Here is a 20,219-nt window from a genome sequence, read left to right as displayed (position 1 = left end):
ATCTCCCAAGGCCCGGATGCCTAAATGGGTGGCTTAAATCCTTGGTTACTTTCTTCCTCAGGTATTATACTTCTTGCTGCACTGGCTAAAGGTTCTCTGCCCTTCAGGGTCACTTTGCTTACCCTGGGTCGCCTCCTCCTATCAGGTGGATAACTGTAGGTTTCTCCCAGGAGGTTGAATCCTGCAACTGGGGTATCTCTTCAGAGCTAAGTTAGGCTCTCTTGTTCTCAGGCAGGCTGGAGCTTCTCAACAGCCTCCTGGACATCACTAGCAGCCAGGGCTATCCAGCTGCATGTCAGGAGCAGGCTTCTTAACCTCTGTCTTCTCAGACTCCTGACTCTGCACTCCCACTCCCTGTCTGGGCCTGGACATTTATACTAGGGGCTCCCTATCTCCCTCTAGTGTCTGGGATGTCTAACTACACCCAACTAGGCCTGCTACGTCATCACACAGGGGTACATTGCATGTAAAAACACATTAAAACATACATTAAATGCAGAATTAAATATGACATTCCTGTTCCTTGTGAGTAGGAGTAACGCGCACACCAATTGACCCTTGTGTAGTGCCCACCCATACCTAGTGGGACACTACAAGTCCATTGGCATATATTTAGGCCCAGCACACAGGCAGAGGAGAGAGGTCCCGTAACAGAGGATCTGGCTTCATGTCAGCAGAGAATCAGTCTGCATGTCATAGCAGAAAATCAGGCTTCACGTCACCCAGCACTGTAAGAGTCCATTTTCATAAACTTAGGCCCAGCACCCAGGCAGAGGAGAGAGGTCCCGTAACAGACAATCTGGCTTCACGTCAGCAGAGAATTAGTCTGCATGTCATAGCAGAGAATGAGGCTTCACGTCAGCCACCACTGCAACAGTCCATTGGCATATATTTAGGCCCAGCACACAGGCAGAGGAGAGAGGTCCCGAAACAGAGGATCTGGCTTCATGTCAGCAGAGAATCAGTCTGCATGTCATAGCAGAAAATCAGGCTTCACGTCAGCCACCACTGCAACAGTCCATTTTCATAAATTTAGGCCCAGCACCCAGGCAGAGGAGAGAGGTCCCGTAACAGACAATCTGGCTTCACGTCAGCAGAGAATTAGTCTGCATGTCATAGCAGAGAATCAGGCTTCACGTCAGCCACCACTGCAACAGTCCATTGGCATATATTTAGGCACAGCACAGTCAGAGGAGAGAGGTCCCGTAACAGAGGATCTGGCTTCATGTCAGCAGAGAATCAGTCTGCATGTCATAGCAGAAAATCAGGCTTCACGTCAGCCACCACTGCAACAGTCCATTGTCAGATATTTAGGCCCAGCACCCAGGCAGAGGAGAGAGGTCCCGTAACAGAGAATCTGTCTTCATGTCAGCAGAGAATTAGTCTGCATGTCATAGCAGAGAATCAGGCTTCACGTCACCCAACATTGGAACAGTCCATTGGCATATATTTAGGCCCCGGCACCCAGACAGAGGAGAGGTTCATTCAACTTTGGGTAGCCTCGCAATATAATGGTAAAATGAAAATAAAAATAGGATTGAATGAGGAAGTGCCCTGGAGTCCAATAATATATGGTTAAGGGGAGGTAGTTAATGTCTAATCTGGACAAGGGACGGACAGGTCCTGTGGGATCCATGCCTGGTTCATTTTTATAAACGTCAGCTTGTCCACATTGGCTGTAGACAGGCGGCTGCGTTTGTCTGTAATGACGCCCCCTGCCGTGCTGAATACACGTTCAGACAAAACGCTGGCCGCCGGGCAGGCCAGAACCTCCAAGGCATAAAAGGCTAGCTCTGGCCACGTGGACAATTTAGAGACCCAGAAGTTGAATGGGGCCGAACCATCAGTCAGTACGTGGAGGGGTGTGCACACGTACTGTTCCACCATGTTAGTGAAATGTTGCCTCCTGCTAACACGTTGCGTATCAGGTGGTGGTGCAGTTAGCTGTGGCGTGTTGACAAAAGTTTTCCACATCTCTGCCATGCTAACCCTGCCCTCAGAGGAGCTGGCCGTGACACAGCTGCCTTGGCGACCTCTTGCTCCTCCTCTGCCTTGGCCTTGGGCTTCCACTTGTTCCCCTGTGACATTTGGGAATGCTCTCAGTAGCGCGTCTACCAACGTGCGCTTGTACTCGCACATCTTCCTATCACGCTCCAGTGCAGGAAGTAAGGTGGGCACATTGTCTTTGTAGCGTGGATCCAGCAGGGTGGCAACCCAGTAGTCCGCACAGGTTAAAATGTGGGCAACTCTGCTGTCGTTGCGCAGGCACTGCAGCATGTAGTCGCTCATGTGTGCCAGGCTGCCCAGGGGTAAGGACAAGCTGTCCTCTGTGGGAGGCGTGTCGTCATCGTCCTGCCTTTCCCCCCAGCCACACACCAGTGATGGACCCGAGCTGCGTTGGGTGCCACCCCGCTGTGACCATGCTTCATCCTCATCCTCCTCCACCTCCTCCTCATCCTCGTCCTCCTCGTCCTCCAGTAGTGGGCCCTGTCTGGCCACATTTGTACCTGGCCTCTGCTGTTGCCAAAAACCTCCCTCTGAGTCACTTCGAAGAGACTGGCCTGAAAGTGCTAAAAATGACCCCTCTTCCTCCTCCTCCTCCTCCTCCTCCTGGGCCACCTCCTCTTGCATCATCGCCCTAAGTGTTTTCTCAAGGAGACATAGAAGTGGTATTGTAACGCTGATAACGGCGTCATCGCCACTGGCCATGTTGGTGGAGTACTCGAAACAGCGCAACAGGGCACACAGGTCTCGCATGGAGGCCCAGTCATTGGTGGTGAAGTGGTGCTGTTCTGTAGTGCGACTGACCCGTGCGTGCTGCAGCTTAAACTCCACTATGGCCTGCTGCTGCTCGCACAGTCTGTCCAGCATGTGCAAGGTGGAGTTCCACCTGGTGGGCACGTCGCATATGAGGCGGTGAGCGGGAAGGCCGAAGTTACGCTGTAGCGCAGACAGGCGAGCAGCAGCAGGATGTGAACGCCGGAAGCGCGAACAGACGGCCCGCACTTTATGCAGCAGCTCTGACATGTCGGGGTAGTTGTGAATGAACTTCTGCACCACCAAATTCAGCACATGCGCCAAGCAAGGGATGTGCGTCAAATTGGCTAGTCCCAGAGCTGCAACGAGATTTCGCCCATTATCACACACCACCAGGCCGGGCTTGAGGCTCACCGGCAACAACCACTCGTCGGTCTGTTGTTCTATACCACGCTACAACTCCTGTGCGGTGTGGGGCCTGTCCCCCAAACATATGAGTTTCAGAATGGCCTGCTGATGTTTACCCCGGGCTGTGCTGAAGTTGGTGGTGAAGGTGTGTGGCTGACTGGATGAGCAGGTGGAAGAAGAGGAGGAGGAAGCCGAGAAGGAGGAGGTGGCAACAGGAGGCAAAGAATGTTGCCCTGCGATCCTTGGCGGCGGAAGGACGTGCGCTAAACAGCTCTCCGCCTGGGGCCCAGCTGCCACTACATTTACCCAGTGTGCAGTTAGAGAGATATAGCGTCCCTGGCCGTGCTTACTGGTCCACGTATCTGTGGTTAGGTGGACCTTGCTACAGATGGCGTTGCGCAGTGCACACTTGATTTTATCGGATACTTGGTTGTGCAGGGAAGGCACGGCTCTCTTGGAGAAGTAGTGGCGGCTGGGAACAACATACTGTGGGACAGCAAGCGACATGAGCTGTTTGAAGCTGTCTGTGTCCACCAGCCTAAATGACAGCATTTCATAGGCCAGTAGTTTAGAAATGCTGGCATTCAGGGCCAGGGATCGAGGGTGGCTAGGTGGGAATTTACGCTTTCTCTCAAATGTTTGTGAGATGGAGAGCTGAACGCTGCCGTGTGACATGGTTGAGACGCTTGGTGACTGAGGTGGTGGTGGTGTTGGTGGTACATCCCCTGTTTGCTGGGCGGCAGGTGCCAACGTTCCTCCAGAGGCAGAGGAAGAGGCAGAGGCGGCAGCAGCAGAAGAGGTAGCAGGGGGAGCCTGAGTGACTTCCTTGGTTTTAAGGTGTTTACTCCACTGCAGTTCATGCTTTGCATGCAGGTGCCTGGTCATGCAGGTTGTGCTCAGGTTCAGAACGTTAATGCCTCGCTTCAGGCTCTGATGGCACAGCGTGCAAACCACTCGGGTCTTGTCGTCAGCACATTGTTTGAAGAAGTGCCATGCCAGGGAACTCCTTGAAGCTGCCTTTGGGGTGCTCGGTCCCAGATGGCGGCGGTCAGTAGCAGGCGGAGTCTCTTGGCGGCGGGTGTTCTGCTTTTGCCCACTGCTCCCTCTTTTGCTACGCTGTTGGCTCGGTCTCACCACTGCCTCTTCCTCCGAACTGTGAAAGTCAGTGGCACGACCTTCATTCCATGTGGGGTCTAGGACCTCATCGTCCCCTGCATCGTCTTCCACCCAGTCTTGATCCCTGACCTCCTGTTCAGTCTGCACACTGCAGAAAGACGCAGCAGTTGGCACCTGTGTTTCGTCATCATCAGAGACATGCTGAGGTGGTATTCCCATGTCCTCATCATCAGGAAACATAAGTGGTTGTGCGTCAGTGCATTCTATGTCTTTCACCGCTGGGGAAGGGCTAGGTGGATGCCCTTGGGAAACCCTGCCAGCGGAGACTTCAAACAGCATAAGAGACTGCTGCATAACTTGAGGCTGAGACAGTTTCCCTGGTATGCATGGGGGTGATGTAGCTGATATAGCAGGAACCACTAAATTATGAAATTGCTAAATTGGGAATTGTATTTCAACCCAGAACAAAAAATGTGCTTTGACGGACACTAAATAACTTGCCCATTCACAACAGGACAGCGGTAACGACAGATTTGGCGGGATATAAATTTGAGGCCTACTATTTAGGCGCTGGGTGACCGGTATGGATTTAGTGACAGAATTAGACTTGGAAATGCACAGTAGCGTGTGTGTGAAGTTATTCTGAATGACCCTATGTGCACCTTGAATATTATATACCCTTTTAGGGATAGATTTCAAATAGCTCTGATATAGCAGAAACCACTAAATTATGAAATTGCTAAATTGGGAATTGTATTTCAACCCAGAACAAAAAATGTGCTTTGACGGACACTAAATAACTTGCCCATCCACAACAGGACAGCGGTAACGACAGATTTGGCGGGATATAAATTTAAGGCCTAGTATTTAGGCGCTGGGTGACCGGTATGGATTTTGTGACAGAATTAGACTGGGATATGGCCAAAAAATAACCACACTATTGCTGGTTAAATGCACTTGGTGTGACAGCTTGACCAACCACACTACTGAGGGTTAAATGCACTTGGTGACGGGCGCAGCTTGCCCCTGATGTAGTATATGGCCAAAAAATGAACAGACTATTGCTGGTTAAATGCACTTGGTGTGACAGCTTCACCCTGATGTAGGCTTTAGCCAAAAAACAACCACACCATTGAGGGTTAAATGCACTTGGTGACAGGCGCAGCTTGCCCCTGATGTACTATATGGCCAAAAAATGAACAGACTATTGCTGGTTAAATGCACTTGGTGTGACAGCTTGACCAACCACACTACTGAGGGTTAAATGCACTTGGTGATGGGCGCAGCTTGCCCCTGATGTAGTATATGGCCAAAAAATGAACAGACTATTGCTGGTTAAATGCACTTGGTGTGACAGCTTCACCCTGATGTAGGCTTTAGCCAAAAAACAATCACACCATTGAGGGTTAAATGCACTTGGTGACAGACGCAGCTTGCCCCTGATGTAGTATATGGCCAAAAAATGAACAGACTATTGCTGGTTAAATGCACTTGGTGACGGGCGCAGCTTGCCCCTGATTTAGTATATGGCCAAAAAATTAACAGACTATTGCTGGTTAAATGCACTTGGTGTGACAGCTTCACCCTGATGTAGGCTTTAGCCAAAAAACAACCACACCATTGAGGGTTAAATGCACTTGGTGACAGGCGCAGCTTGCCCCTGATGTAGTATATGGCCAAAAAATAAACAGACTATTGCTGGTTAAATGCACTTGGTGACAGGCGCAGCTTGCCCCTGATTTAGTATATGGCCAAAAAATTAACAGACTATTGCTGGTTAAATGCACTTGGTGTGACAGCTTCACCCTGATGTAGGCTTTAGCCAAAAAACAACCACACTACTGAGGGTTAAATGCACTTGGTGACAGGCGCAGCTTGCCCCTGATTTAGTATATGGCCAAAAAATAAACAGACTATTGCTGGTTAAATGCACTTGGTGTGACAGCTTCACCCTGATGTAGGCTTTAGCCAAAAAACAACCACACCATTGAGGGTTAAATGCACTTGGTCGCAGCTTGGATGCACTTGGTCGCAGCACCGCACAAGACACAAAATGGCCGCCGATCACCCCAGAAAAAAGTGACTGACAAACGGTCTGGGCAGCCTAAAAACAGTGAGCAATTGAATTTCAGCAGCTCAATGACCCACAGCTGCAGATCGATCAATAATCAAATCCTTTGGAGGAGTTAATCTGCCTAATCTCGCCCTACTGTCGCAGCCGCAACCTCTCCCTACGCTAATCAGAGCAGAGTGACGGGCGGCGCTATGTGACTCCAGCTTAAATAGAGGCTGGGTCACATGGTGCTCTGGCCAATCACAGCCATGCCAATAGTAGGCATGGCTGTGACGGCCTCTTGGGGCAAGTAGTATGACGCTTGTTGATTGGCTGCTTTGCAGCCTTTCAAAAAGCGCCAAGAAAGCGTCACAAAAGCTCCAAGAAAGCGACGAACACCGAACCCGGACTTTTACGAAAATGTCCGGGTTCGGGTCCGTGTCACGGACACCCCAAAATTCGGTACGAACCCGAACTATACAGTTCGAGTTCGCTCATCCCTACCTCTGAGGCTTCGTACGTTGGAGCTCTAGACACCTTTACGCTGTCCTATAGAATATGGAATACAATGCTTCTAGAGGAGAACAGTTCTGTAACATGGCATCTGATGGGGAAATTGATTGTCAGATTCAAATGAAAGACGAGGGAACTCTGTGGGCACCATATTACAGTTCCATAAAATTCTGAGATTGAACAAAGCCATAATAGGCCTTGTGTATGAGAAAATATGCAGAGCATTTATAATTTGTAAATGAAGCACTTGAAAGTGATTTGATCGGGCCATAAAATGTACCTCACTCTTGATTTTAGGCCTTAATAAACAGTTAAAAGAGGTTACTCGTATTTGGAAACCTAATAAGCTCATACAAAGCACTGAGTAATTGTGGTAATTGGAACAAACCTATCACTGGGTCAATATTTACTCAATCACTAAATGGCATCTAAAGCAGGAACTCTTAAAGGGGTTGTCTCACTTCAGCAAATAGCATTTAGTATGTAAAGTTACTACAAGGCACTTACTAATGTATTGTGATTGTTCATATTGCCTGCTTTAGTGGCTGGATTAATTTTTCCATCACATTATACACTGCTTGTTTCCATGGTTATAACCACCCTGCAACCATCAGTGGTGGCACACTACAGGAAAAAGTACTGGCGTATTTAGTGGCCAGGACTGTGGAAGCATGCATAGGCTAGTGCATTTTTCTATAGTGTGCAAGCACGAGCACCACTGATGGATTGCAGGGTGGTCGTACCCATGGAAATGAGCAGCGTATAATGTGATGGAAAAATTAATCCAGCCATCAAAGTAGGCAATATGGACAATCACAATACATTAGTAAGGCCTCTTTCACACTTGCGTTGTCCGGATCCGGCGTGTACTCCACTTGCCGGAATTACACGCCGGATCCGGAAAAACGCAAGTGTACTGAAAGCATTTGAAGATGGATCCGTCTTCAAAATTCTTTCAGTGTTACTATGGCAGCCAGGACGCTATTAAAGTCCTGGTTGCCATAGTAGGAGCGGGGAGCGGGGGAGCAGTATACTTACAGTCCGCGCGGCTCCCGGGGCGCTCCAGAATGACGTCAGAGCGCCCCATGCGCATAGATGACGTGCCATGCGATCACGTCATCCATGTGCGTGGGGCGCCCTGACATCACTCTGGAGCGCCCTGGGAGCTGCACGGACGGTAAGTATACTGCTCCCCCGCTCCGCACTACACTTTACCATGGCTCCCAGGACTTTAGCGTCCCGGCAGCCATGGTAACCATTCAGAAAAAGCTAAACGTCGGATCCGGCAATGCGCCGAAACAACGTTTAGCTTAAGGCCGGATCCGGATCAATGCCTTTCAATGGGTATTAATTCCGGATCCGGCCTTGCGGCAAGTCTTCAGGATTTTGGGCCGGAGAAAAAAGCGCAGCATGCTGCGGTATTTTCTCCGGCCAAAAAACGTTCCGTTCCGGAACTGAAGACACCCTGATGCATCCTGAACGGATTTCACTCCATTCAGAATGCATTAGGATAAAACTGATCAGGATTCTTCCGGCATAGAGCCCCGACGACGGAACTCTATGCCGGAAGAAAAGAACGCAAGTGTGAAAGAGCCCAGTGCCTTGTATTAACTTCCCCTACATGATAAACACTGTTTGCTGAAGTGACACAACCCCCTTTCACACCTGTGTGTTTTGTAAATATTTGTAAGCCAAAAACTAAGAGTGGAACCTGAACAGAGAAATCCTGAAATGGAAACATTTGCGCCTCTTCTGTTCTTAAGACTCATTCCTGGTTTCGGCGTCCAAATTCTGATGCAAACTACTGACCAAATACTGACCGTGTGACGGTGGGCTTCATCCAGACTTATTGTGCTTTCTTTTTTTTTCAGACTAAAACAGCAGTGGGAGAATTCCATCCCGGACCCCAAAAAAAGTAAACTCAGCAAGTTTCTACTGGTAAGTATGCGAAGTTAGATGAATAGCACATCTTAAAGGGATTGTCTCATCCCAAGCGTGCTCCCCATATGGGTGAATGAGAGATCACTGCGCATGAGCAGCCACAGCTCCTATTCATTTCTATGGGCCTGACAGAAATAGCCGAGCCCAGGGGCGTTGGTAGAGTCTGAAGAGATCCACATGAAGCCACCCCCCCATCCCATGAAGCCATGCCCTTATCACCACCGGGGAGGGGGGCCTTCACAGTAGTTATTAACACCTTTCAGCAGTCCCCCCTTCAGTGAATGGGGGACTGCTGAATGGGGTTAATAACTACAGTGAAGGGCCTAGCCACCTGGGCAACCCCACAGATCATCCATAAGTGTCATCCACAGATCCCCCATAAATGTCATCCATAGATCCCCCATAAATGTCATCCACAGATCCCCCATAAATATCATCCACAGATCCCCCATAAGTGTCATCCACAGATCCCCCATAAGTGTCATCCACAGATCCCCCATAAGTGCCATCCACAGATCCCCCATAAGTGCCATCCACAGATCCCCCATAAGTGCCATCCACAGATCCCCCATAAGTGCCATCCACAGATCCCCCATAAATGTCATCCACAGATCCCCCATAAATGTCATCCACAGATCCCCATAGGTGTCATCCACAGATCCCCAATAAATGTCACCCACAGATCCCCCATAAATATCATCCACAGATCCCCCATAAGTGTCATCCACAGATCCCCCATAAGTGTTATCCACAGATCCCCGATAAGTGCCATCCACAGATCCCCCATAAATGTCATCCACAGATCCCCCATAAATGTCATCCACAGATCCCCATAGGTGTCATCCACAGATCCCCATAAATGTCATCCACAGATCCCCATAGGTGTCATCCGCAGATCCCCATAAGTGTCATCCACAGATCCCCAATAAATGTCATCCACAGATCCCCCATAAATATCATCCACAGATCCCCATAAGTGTCATCCACAGATCCCCATAAGTGTCATCCACAGATCCCCCATAAGTGCCATCCACAGATCCCCCATAAATGCCATCCACCACATATCCCCATAAATGTCATCCACAGATCCCCCTAAGTGTCATCCACAGATCCCCTCCCTGCCCAGCGCCGCCTCCTAGCTAATTTATTCACTTCACTTGCCTCTGTGTAATTGCAGAGAAGCGCCTTAATCTCGCACAGGCGCACTGGCAGAGGCATCGTCGAACGAGGTGCGTTGGAAGCACTTCACTTGACGGTGCCGGGGGCCCCCGCCAGCCCTGCATTTGGTGCACTGGACAAAAGATCCGGAGCTCCAGCCCCGAATGTTTTGACCTAACGACGCCCCTGGCCCAGCCAGTGCTCAGCTATTTTCGGCGGCCCCATAGAAAATGAATGGAGGGCAGTTGCGCATGTGCTGTGCACCCTCCACCACTATCGGGGCTTCGTTCTCGATATAGGTGAAGGTCCCAGCACCGATCAGATAATGGGGGCATATCCTAGCAATATGCCCCCATTGTCTGAGATGAGGCAACCCCTTTAAAGGAAGGATTTGGTGCTATTAGTAGTTGATGATATATTACTAGGCCAATAAATATGTGATCGGGTGATGTTTCAGGATCCCTATCAGTCATATGAATGAAGGAGTCACAAGGATGCTCCTAGTAACTATAGTGAGTCTTCGTAGTGTTTCTGGCTGCTAGATAGGGGGAAGCCACCACATGCTGTATGGTCTATAGCATCCGGCATATTGCGCACCTAATTGTCCATTCAATGTGTCAATTTAGTGGAAAGCAGTATTTAAAGGGTTTTACCAGTTCGGTCACGAACTATGGATCCGATCGCTCCGGATCCCACAGCTCTGACGTAGTGGTCTGTGACGGAGTCTGCGCACACACAGAGACCTCACGTGACCGGGGTATTACCACTCGGCTAACACCCCCCCACTATACTTCGGTAACTGCCACCACGTGGGTTCCCGGTCCATGAGCCGACTATCCGGGTCATTCACTATCACACAGATCAGTGGATGAACCGGATATCACTTACTGACCAACCACAGTCAATCACCCCCAGCTACAATTCCTAAATACAATGTAACTAACTACCTGGTAACGTCTCTTCAAAGGCAAGGTACTTTGTTCAGCAGCTTAGAATATGGAAGACTTGGATATTTAGATTTTATAATCTTTAATAAGCGGTAAAAAGCAGTGCATACAAGTCTAATGACAATGACTATAAATCTACAGAATAATAATAACAATATAAATAATCACGACAGTTCAAATGAAAGGGAAAAAGATGAAAGAATACTTAGTTTCTCTGGAGGGTTTCAGATGGTCGCTCATATGTCCTTTTTGAATCCTTGCAAACCCCTTTTCAGTATGTATCAGGGGAGACCCTCAAAGTTCTTCTGATACAGGGATATGCCGTCAATGTCCAATTAAGTGTCTGGTGATGTTCCATGGGTCTCTCTCCTCTGTCCTTGTGCATGGGTTTTTATGAACTCTCCCATGGGCAGGAGACTTACTCCTGTCAGCCAATGGCAGCAGAGTGACTGTCAATCCTAGGGATTGGCCTCCAAGTGTTTTATGACCCCATCAAAGTTCAGTTCCTACATTGAGGATTATACTTAAGCTCGTATCTCCCTGATACATCGGCATATTTTTATACAGAATACATATTTGCGATCCTTATTTATTTACCTACAGAATGAGACCACACACGGTAATGCTGGGACCTGTAGTTCTTCTACCACCCATAGGTCAGCTAAGGAATCACATCCTCTAGTCATATTTGATACCCAATTAACCACAATACTCTGTAGAGCCTGGATCTGGTGTCAGAAAGGGCATAAGTTGATTCATAAATGAAATATGAAAGTGGACTGGTTTTATGCCCAGAGCTAATTAAGGGCTATCAGCTCTCCTCAAACCAGACCTGGAAATTAATGACGTCACGCTCCAGCCAGGCTTGACAGCGAGCTGATCTTATCTTATAGGACAGGATGAGCTGGGCCTGGTGTAGCCTTTATGACCTTTTATTGCTGGCCTCAAAGAGTAGTGGTAATAAAAGTGTCCATCTATATCATAGGCGACCCAGGCTTCATGAAGATGAGAGTTCACAGTTTTTTACATAGGCCAGAAGCATATAAGATGGCTACCCAGAGGAATTATGTATGTATGCCGGCACACCTCCCTCTTTTAAAAGGTTGCCTGGGGAAATGGCCACAAGCCTATTCCCCAGCAACCCAGCCGTCTCCGGACAATTCTCCCTGCCGCGACAACCCGTCGGCATTTCCATGTAAACTACCTTTTCTGTGCTGCACGGTGAAGTTGTACTGCTGCAAAATCAGGCTCCATCTCAGCAGTTTCGCATTGTCTCCTGCGAGACGTGCCAACCAGCTTAGGGGATTGTGATCAGTGATCACTGTGAAATTGCGTCCATACAGGTAGTGTTGTAGCTTTTGCAGGGACCACACAATAGCTAAACACTCCTTCTCTATTGTGGAGTAGCTGGTCTCCCTGGCCAGTAACTTACGGCTCAGGTATAGTACAGGATGCTCCTCCCCGGCCTGGTTCACCTGACTCAGGACTGCACCCAGACCAAAGGCGGAAGCATCCGTGTGGACCACAAACTTCCGAGTGAAATCTGGGGCCTGAAGCACAGGAGCACTGGCTAGTGCATCCTTCAGGGCCTGGAAGCCTTGCTCGCATTCCGGCGTCCATGACACCATCCTGGGCAGCTTCTTCTTGGTCAAGTCTGTCAGAGGCTTGGCCAGGGCGCTATAGTTCGGGATGAACTTCCTATAGTACCCGGCCGTTCCCAAGAAAGACATGACCTGCTTCTTGGTGAAGGTGTTGGCCATCTCGTAATGGCTTTCACCTTCTCTATTTCAGGCCTCAGTGTGCCTCCTCCTACTCTGTGTCCTAAGTAAGTGACCTCATTCATGCCCAGCTGGCACTTGCTAGGCTTAACAGTTAGTCCAGCCGCAGCAAGTTTGTCCAGTACTTGCGACAGGTGCACCAGATGCTCCTTCCACGTGGGGCTATACACGGCAATGTCGTCTAAATAGGCGACAGCACATTCTTCTAGTCCTTCCAGCAAGTCATTCACAAGCCTTTGAAAGGTGGCTGGCGCATTCTTCATCCCAAACGGCATTACAGTAAATTCGTATAAGCCGAAAGGGGTGATGAAGGCCGACTTCTCCTGAGCCTCCGAGGTCAGGGGAATCTGCCAATACCCCCTGCTCAGGTCCATGATTGTCAGGTAGCTGGCTCCTGCCAACTTATCTAACAGTTCATCAATCCTGGGCATGGGGTAAGCATCCGAGGTTGTGATGGCATTCAGTTTCCGATAATCCACACAGAACCTGGTTGTCTGATCTTTCTTCGGGACCAGAACCACCGGTGAGGCCCAAGCGCTGTGGGATTTCTGAATGACCCCGAGCTGCTTCATCTCCTCGATCTCCCTCCTGAGGTCTGCCTGGACCTCCAGTGAGACACGGTAGGCGGACTGCTTTGTGGGAGCATGTGTACCTGTGTCCACATGATGGACTGCAAGGTGAGTTCTCCCGTGTTTCCCTGTAAAAGTGTCACGGTGAGCCGTCAACACTTCTAAGAGCTGAGATCTCTGCTGGGACGAGAGTTGAGGGTTGAGGGTTAAGTCCACCTCCAACTCTCGAGTGTCAGCTAGCAGATCTAGTAGGGGGTCGGCCTCCTCCCTTTCGGGCAGGCTGCAAACCGGCATAACATGTGGCGTTCTCTCGTGATGCTCCTTGAGCATGTTGACGTGAAACGTCTTCTGTCTCCTACCTCCCTCTCCAAGGCCCACCACATAATTTACCTTACTCAGACATTTGACAATGGGGTACGGCCCTTCCCATGCAGCTTGCAGTTTGTTTTGCCGCATTGGCAGCAGGACATAGACCTTCTGCCCCTCCTGGTAGATTCTCTCTCGGGCAGTGCGGTTGTACCACTGCTTCTGTTTGCTTTGGGCCTGCACCATATTCTCCTGTACCAGACCTACCAGCAACTCCATTTTGTCTCGGAACCTGAGGACATAGTCTACTACTGAGACTTCAGTTCCGGCAACCCTGCCTTCCCAAGACTCTCTGATTAGGTCTAGGGGACCTCTTACTCGTCGACCATACCGGAGTTCAAAGGGCGAAAACCCGGTTGACTCCTGGGGAACCTCTCTGTAGGCAAATAGCAGGTGAGGTAGATATCGTTCCCAGTCCTTCCCTTGCGCCTCCACAAACGTCTTCAGCATCTGCTTCAACGTTCCGTTGAAGCGCTCACAGAGGCCGTTTGTTTGTGGGTGGTAAGGGCTGGCTACGATATGGTTCACCTGTATTTTCCTACAGAGCCCCTGCATTAGTTCAGACATGAACTGAGGTCCTTGGTCGCTGAGAAGCTCAGCTGGGAACCCCACTCTCGTGAAGATCCCCAGCAGGGCGTCTGCAACCTTGTCCGCCCTAATGGAGGATAACGCCACTGCTTCCGGGTAGCGCGTCGCGTAATCCACCAGGGTTAATATGAACCGTTTACCCGAACAGCTGGGGATGGCCAGGGGACCACTGATGTCCACGGCCACCCTCCTGAAGGGTTCATCAATTATTGGTAAGGGATTCAATGGAGCTCGGTGACGGTCTCCTGCTTTGCCAACTCGCTGACAGGTGTCGCAGGACCTGCAGTACTTGGCGACATCTGCCCCGAGGCCAGGCCAGAAAAAATTCTGCATCACCCGGGACTTTGTTTTGGTTATTCCCAGGTGACCAGCTAAGGGGATCTCATGAGCCACTTGCAGTAATTGTTCCCTGAACTGCACAGGTACAATGAGCTGCCTCTTGAGTGGCCCCACCCTACTGTCACTGTGGGAGATGTCCTCCTTATACAGTTTCCCATTGTCCCAACACACTCGGTATTTGTCTCCCTCAGTGGGAGGGCTGGCAGCTAACCCTCTTAGCTGCTCCAAGGTAGGGTCATCTCGCAGGGCCTGCTCAAAGGCGGCACTACAAGTCCCAGCCAGCTGTCCTGTGGCGAACAGGGACAGTGGCTGAGGCTCTGACGCGGTTAAGTCCACGGGGTCCGAACCGGTGGAAGGGGACACTTCCACTTGCTTTTCCCCAATGGAGCGTTCCGCTGCGGCTTTTGCAGCCCTGCGAGTGACGGGCAACACAGGCACAATACTGTCATCACATTTAACATTTGCACAACTTGAATCAGTTAAACACATGTTTGCTACCTGTGTACATACACCCGCCATCCCCTCTACATCTCCTGTCATAGGAGAACTGCTCCCACACACCCCACCTCCCACCTCCCGCGGTCCATCCCCAAGGTTATCTGATGTTACGCAAACATCCTTGCACAGTACCTCGGGATGTCCAGGGACCTCCATAGGGACGGGTGAGTCCTGTGTGCTTCCAGGGGGCACGTAGCACGAGACCAATCGTCCTAGGTCAGTGCCTAATAAAACATTTGTGGGGATCTCCGCAGAGACTCCCACCTCCCTTACTCCACTCCCAGCCCCCCAATCAAGGAAAACACGAGCTAGGGGAACATTAGGGCTCACCCCCCCAACTCCCGTGATGGTGAGGCTTTTGCCGGGAATAAGGTCTGCGTCATCCACTAGTTCAGGCCGAACTAGTGTGACTTCGGCTCCTGTATCGCGGAAGCCTGTGGTGCACCGGTTGCCCACAGTAACCGACTGTAGGTTGTCTGCGGTGTGTCTTGCAGCTCCATTCACTAACAGCACAGATGATGGGTTGCGGGCAAGCTTGCCAGGAGGTGCTGTCTTCTTCTCCGGGCACGAGTGGCTGAGGTGTCCTGGCTTGCCGCACGCATAGCACTTGCGCGCGTCTGTCGGTGCTGGCTTGACTCCTTCCGGTCTTTGTGCAGGCCTGTGAAAGGGTCGCTGGACAGGAACCGACAAAGCTGGCCGTGAGGAAGAAGCAGATGAAGAGGTTCCTCCCAGACGGGACAGAGTGTCTTTGAATGCCCGAGTGCTGGGCATGGCGACGTATTCATCGGCTAGCTCAGCCGCCTCTCGCGCACTCTTCGGCTTGTGCTCACATACATATTTTTGCACATCTGTGGGGCAATTGGAGACAAACTGTTCTCGGACCATCAGATCCGCCAGGGACTGCTTGGTGTCCTCTGTGAGGGGATCAGACCACTGTTGGAAGGTGGTCTGCAACTTGCCCAGATGGTCCATAAAAGTATCTCCGGGCCCTCTCCGCAGGGACCGGAACCGTAAACGGTAAGTCTCTGGAGTCAGCTGGTACTTGACCAGAATAGCCTTTTTGATGACCGCGTAACTGGTACGCTCTGCTAATGGTAGTCCGACCAGGGCCTCCATAGCTTTGCCCTTCAGTGCGGACATTAGATGTCCCGTCCACTGTGGCTCTGGTACCTGGTACTGCTGGCATGAGGTTTCAAAAGCATGCAGGAAAAGATCAATGTCACAGTTCTCAGACTCCATCACAGGCAGTTTTGGCTTGACCATCAGGGATGGGCCTGTGGATGTAGCATGCCGGTCGGACCCCTGAAGCTGTACTCGGGCCAGGTCCAGTTCATGCCTGCGGACAGCTTCCCGTTCTCGTTCTGCAGCCTCGCGCTCAGCCTTGCGCTCTGCAGCCTCGAGCTCAGCCTTACGCTCTGCACGACGTGCCTCCAGCAGCCGAAAATATAAGTCCGGGTTACTGAGCATTAGTTGGTCCAGACCATTTTGGGATGGCATAGAGACAGAGTTATGTCCAGCTAGAGGACTGCAAGCCCCAGCAGGCTGTCCTCCTCCCAGTTCATCATCCTCATTCTGGAAGGGGTCACCTGGCTCAGGGGCCCCAGAGTCTCCTCCATTCTCTGAATCCTGCAGGGATGACTCTTGACTCCTCCGTGCACATAACTCCTGGATAAGGACAGTCTTATTTTTCCCATATACTTGGATGCCTTTGTGCTCACACAGAGCTGTGATATCAGCCACGCTCAGGGCGTCATAATTCACGGATTCGGACATTATTGCCAAATAAAAGATAGGACAGAAAACAAGAGAGAGGGGAGGGTACTGTCGTGAATTATTATTCTATCAAAACTAATGCACTGTGCTTCGTCTTCCAGAATTTTTCAATCCTTTAGTACAGAGTTATGGACATAACTTCATGCACTAATATTCTAAGCATACAGAATCCCGTAAGCTGCCACCAGAAAAATGTCACGAACTATGGATCCGATCGCTCCGGATCCCACAGCTCTGACGTAGTGGTCTGTGACGGAGTCTGCGCACACACAGAGACCTCACGTGACCGGGGTATTACCACTCGGCTAACACCCCCCCACTATACTTCGGTAACTGCCACCACGTGGGTTCCCGGTCCACGAGCCGACTATCCGGGTCATTCACTATCACACAGATCAGTGGATGAACCGGATATCACTTACTGACCAACCACAGTCAATCACCCCCAGCTACAATTCCTAAATACAATTTAACTAACTACCTGGTAACGTCTCTTCAAAGGCAAGGTACGTTGTTCAGCAGCTTAGAATATGGAAGACTTGGCTATTTAGATTTTATAATCTTTAATAAGCGGTAAAAAGCAGTGCATACAAGTCTAATGACAATGACTATAAATCTACAGAATAATAATAACAATATAAATAATCACGACAGTTCAAATGAAAGAGAAAAAGATGAAAGAATACTTAGTTTCTCTGGAGGGTTTCAGATGGTCGTTCATATGTCCTTTTTGAATCCTTGCAAACCCCTTTTCAGTATGTATCAGGGGAGACCCTCAAAGTTCTTCTGATACAGGGATATGCCGTCAATGTCCAATTAAGTGTCTGGTGATGTTCCATGGGTCTCTCTCCTCTGTCCTTGTGCACAGATTTTTATGAACTCTCCCATGGGCAGGAGACTTACTCCTGTCAGCCAATGGCAGCAGAGTGACTGTCAATCCTAGGGATTGGCCTCCAAGTGTTTTATGACCCCATCAAAGTTCAGTTCCTACAATGAGGATTATACTTAAGCTCGTATCTCCCTGATACATCGGCATATTTTTATACAGAATACATATTTGCGATCCTTATTTATTTACCTACAGAATGAGACCACACACGGTAATGCTGGGACCTGTAGTTCTTCTACCACCCATAGGTCAGCTAAGGAATCACATCCTCTAGTCATATTTGATACCCAATTAACCACAATACTCTGTAGAGCCTGGATCTGGTGTCAGAAAGGGCATAAGTTGATTCATAAATGAAATATGAAAGTGGACTGGTTTTATGCCCAGAGCTAATTAAGGGCTATCAGCTCTCCTCAAACCAGACCTGGAAATTAATGACGTCACGCTCCAGCCAGGCTTGACAGCGAGCTGATCTTATCTTATAGGACAGGATGAGCTGGGCCTGGTGTAGCCTTTATGACCTTTTATTGCTGGCCTCAAAGAGTAGTGGTAATAAAAGTGTCCATCTATATCATAGGCGACCCAGGCTTTATGAAGATGAGAGTTCACAGTTTTTTACATAGGCCAGAAGCATATAAGATGGCTACCCAGAGGAATTATGTATGTATGCCGGCACAATCAATATCGGTGGAGGTCTGACTCCCAACATCCCTCCGATCAGCTGTTCAAAGAGGCCACTATACTCCAGTGACAGCGCCGTACAGTGTATAGTGGCTCTGCTTGTTATTGCAGCTCAGGCCCATTTATTTGACTGGAGCCTAGGAAGAGGCCACAGCACTCACCGGATCGCCCTTTTCAAACAGCTGATCAGAGGGGGTCCCTGGAGTCAAATCCTCACTGAACAGATATTGATGACCTGTCCTGAGGATAGGCCATCAATAGCAAAATGCTGGACGACCCCTTTAAATAATCTTTTTTTATCACATTAGGTTTGACATTCTCTGGAGTACTATTATACTAGTACTTTAAGACCCCAAGAAAAAAAAGTTTACTGATAATTTCCAGCTGTGGTTTTGGTGGTAAAACAGCACCTGTCACCTCTCCTAAGCCAAGCAAGCCCTTTAAGTTCTCGGTGACGCCCCCTTCATTTCTGAGTTTCCTAATAATGGCCCTGCAAGCACATGGTTTGCATAGCTGATGGACCTAGAATAGTAAATAGGTATTTGGATGAAATTTTTTGGGGGGAATTTATCAAAACTGGTGTAAAGGAAAACTGGCTTAGTTGCCCAAAGCAGCTAATCAGATTCCATCTTTCATTTTCCAAGGCAGCTTTGAAAAATGAAAGGTTAAATCTGATTGGTTGCTATGGGCAACTAAGCCAGTTTTGCTTTACACCAGTTTTAATAAATCTCCCCCATTGTGTTTCCACCACCGTTTTCAGGCCTACTAATATATGACAAAGGATTAAACTTGATAGTTAAAGCCTTGGGGGATTTTATTTAATTCCTGTCCCTGATTTGACCCAAAAATATTCCAGTATGGAGTCTAGTATTGGGTCATCTCCTGTGTTTCATATATTCTCATAACCATGTTCATGATATTCTGGAAATGCTGAATTAGCTTCATGTATACATACTATAGGTTCTGAAAGTATATGAATATGGAAATAATAATTAATGCTTTTTTTCTATATTTATAAGGGATACGGAGGTACAAATTTCCCCCCGTTCATTAGTCAGGATTTCTTTGCAGATGTGGAAGGGCCATTGGTATCTCAAATCAGGTAAGAAACCAACATTGTGGAGATTTCCTATACTGTAAGGCTCCAGTCACACGTCTGCAAGTGTGGTCCGCATCCGTTCCGCAATTGTGCGGAACGGGTGCAGACCCATTCATTCTCTATGGGGATGGAATGGATGTGGAGAGCACACTATGTGCTCTCCGCATCCGCATTTCTGGAGTGCGGCACCAATCTTCCGGTCCGCGGCTCCCCCAAAAAATAGAACATGTCCTATTCTTGTGCCCAAATGCGGACAAGAATAGGCAGTTCTATGGAGGTCCCGGCCGGGTGTATTGCGGATCCGCAATACACTACAGATGTGTGAATGGACCCTAAAACATGGGGAGAGATTTATCAAAACTGGAGTAACGAAAAACTCAGTTGCCCATCGCAACCAATCAGATTCCATCCAACGATTGTAGCCTCATTACAGTTAATGAACAGATAGTGATTGGGAACAAACATTTTTCATTCCTGATTATTGCTTCTCTATCGCCCCGTAAAAGGGCCATTTGCTGGTCTTAAGGGTTCACACGGCCGCAGAATGGGTCCGCATCCGTTCAGCAAATTACAGAATAGGTGCAGACTTATTCATTCTCTATGGGGCAGGAATGCATGTGGACAGCACACAGTGTGCTGTCCGCATCCGCATTTTCGGAGCGTGCCCACGATGTTCCGGTCCGTGGCTCCAGAAAAAAATAGAACATGTCCTATTCTTGTCCGCAATTGCAGACAAGAATAGGCAG

General features: G+C 49.3%; 1 protein-coding gene across 1 annotated transcript in view; it reads left to right on the top strand.

The window, feature by feature from the left end:
- Nucleotides 1-20,219, top strand: part of CSF2RB (colony stimulating factor 2 receptor subunit beta) — a 78,631-nt gene that overhangs the window by 27,863 nt on the left and 30,549 nt on the right. Inside the window, exons 12-13 of the mRNA XM_044300460.1 lie at nt 8,719-8,785; nt 19,394-19,476. Coding sequence (XP_044156395.1) covers nt 8,719-8,785; nt 19,394-19,476 — 150 coding nt within the window. The remainder of the gene's footprint in view (nt 1-8,718; nt 8,786-19,393; nt 19,477-20,219) is intronic.

The sequence above is a fragment of the Bufo gargarizans genome, chromosome 7, assembly GCF_014858855.1.
Source record: "Bufo gargarizans isolate SCDJY-AF-19 chromosome 7, ASM1485885v1, whole genome shotgun sequence".
Lineage (NCBI taxonomy): Eukaryota > Metazoa > Chordata > Amphibia > Anura > Bufonidae > Bufo > Bufo gargarizans.
This window is presented reverse-complemented; position numbering and strand designations above follow the sequence as displayed.